Raw genomic sequence first — 1,803 nt, 5'->3', positions numbered from 1 at the left:
TAAAGACACGCGTGTCTCGCGCTGCGCGCTCACTTGGCGCGAGACACTACCGTGTCTCTTGATATATAATTATGCATAACTATATGTGAGCAATTTCTTTTACATTTTTCCAAACTTGTTTTTTTTTAAACAAACAATGCGAAAATTATTCCTTCAATTATTTTTTATGTTTTCACATTACTATTATTATTTCTATTACACTAAAAAGTAATTTTATGAAAGAAAGAAGGATGTATGAACATGTATAGATTTATTTCATATATAATTACACATTTATGGATATTTATGCGTGTTTATGTATGTTTATACATATTTATACATATTCATGCATGAAAAATTTTTTATCGGGAATAAAATAAATTATATATTATTCTGCAAAAAAAGTAATATCTTTTTATTCAACATTTGCGCGTTTTTGTATTATTAGAAGTCTTAAATAATAAGATCATTTATTTCAACATTTGTTATTGTCGTATGAAAAAACAAGGTCTTACAGATTATACTGACATAAACGATAACGAAGTGTTTTTAGTTTGTTCCGGAAACACAATTTAATCTATAAGAACCGTGTTACACGAGCAACTAATAATTGTTAGTGACTTGACTGACATAAGTCACCCGCTCTATAGCGAATTCAGTCTTACAATTAGAAAATGTGTTAAATAGCTTTGTTGTAATACCGTATGAAGAAAAAAAATGCTAATGATCATTATTGATGATAAACAATGACGAGGCGTTTTGATGTATAAGAATGATGATATACGAACTAATAATTGTTAGTGACTCGACTGAATCGTCCGCTCTACGGCGAATTCAGTCATTTACAATCTAAAAATGTATTAAGTAGCTATATTCTACTGCTTATTTTGTTTATCTTCACCTCCCACAATCCGTATAAACATTGAGTTAGTGTAATATCCTGCACTATAACGTCAAACTCGACACTCTTAATCATTTCCAGAAGCTCTTTCGCTGCTTTAGTTTGTATAATTGCGTCACATGAATTGATTCCCCACTCATATACAAAATATTCCATATAAAATACGCCATACTGTTCCCATTCAGACGGATTATAATCCTCGGATTCTTCGTAAGTTTTCATCACATCATCGAACACCTGGTAATAAGTACCCTTTACTATACAGGAGAAGCATGTGAAAATGTAACAAATTAAGATCTCCAAAAGCACATTAATGTTATATAAAATATAAAACAATATTTTTTTAAACAGAAGTATTCTTTCTTATTTGTTTTATGAATTTTAAATAATCGATTTATACTCACAAGGAACATTTTTCAATATACATATACGGCGATTTTTATGAAATTCCCATTACTAAATATACTTACGAAATGATAAACAACGATGTCTATTTCATCAGCAATCATCAACATTTCATAGAACAAATTAAAATGTTTATAGAAAATTAGTAAAAGTCGAGAGAAATATGAGTAAATTAGACTGTCCTACATATCATTTGTAACACTAGTAAATAGTTATTTCTAATGTGTTTTTTTCTGCTCATAGCAGACAAAAATAAATGACTAGGGTAACTCCGGTATATACGCCGCACATATCAAAAACTTAATTTATTAAGTATTATTTACTATGTTTAAAATAAACGAACTATATGAGTAAAAACTTTGTATTGTCTATTACTATGAAAAAAATATTAGAAATCCGAAATATTTAGTTTTTGTATTAAAAAATAAATTTTTTGAAATCTTGCATTTCTGCTATATATAGATAATGGGTGGGATATATGGCAAAAATGCAAGGGTTTCAACAAACTAAACAAAGAA

General features: G+C 28.3%; 1 protein-coding gene across 1 annotated transcript in view; it reads right to left on the bottom strand.

The window, feature by feature from the left end:
* The window catches only part of LOC108766823 (UDP-glucuronosyltransferase 1-7-like), a 27,208-nt gene that overhangs the window by 18,178 nt on the left and 7,227 nt on the right, over window positions 1-1,803 (bottom strand). The window contains 1 exon segment of the mRNA XM_018516344.1: window positions 881-1,117. Coding sequence (XP_018371846.1) covers window positions 881-1,102 — 222 coding nt within the window. The 5' untranslated portion in view covers window positions 1,103-1,117.

Source organism: Trachymyrmex cornetzi, unplaced genomic scaffold (genome assembly GCF_001594075.2).
Source record: "Trachymyrmex cornetzi isolate Tcor2-1 unplaced genomic scaffold, Tcor1.1 scaffold628, whole genome shotgun sequence".
Classification (NCBI taxonomy): Eukaryota; Metazoa; Arthropoda; class Insecta; order Hymenoptera; family Formicidae; genus Trachymyrmex; species Trachymyrmex cornetzi.
Note: the sequence above shows the minus strand (reverse complement) of the source record. Positions and strands in the feature narration are given on the sequence as shown.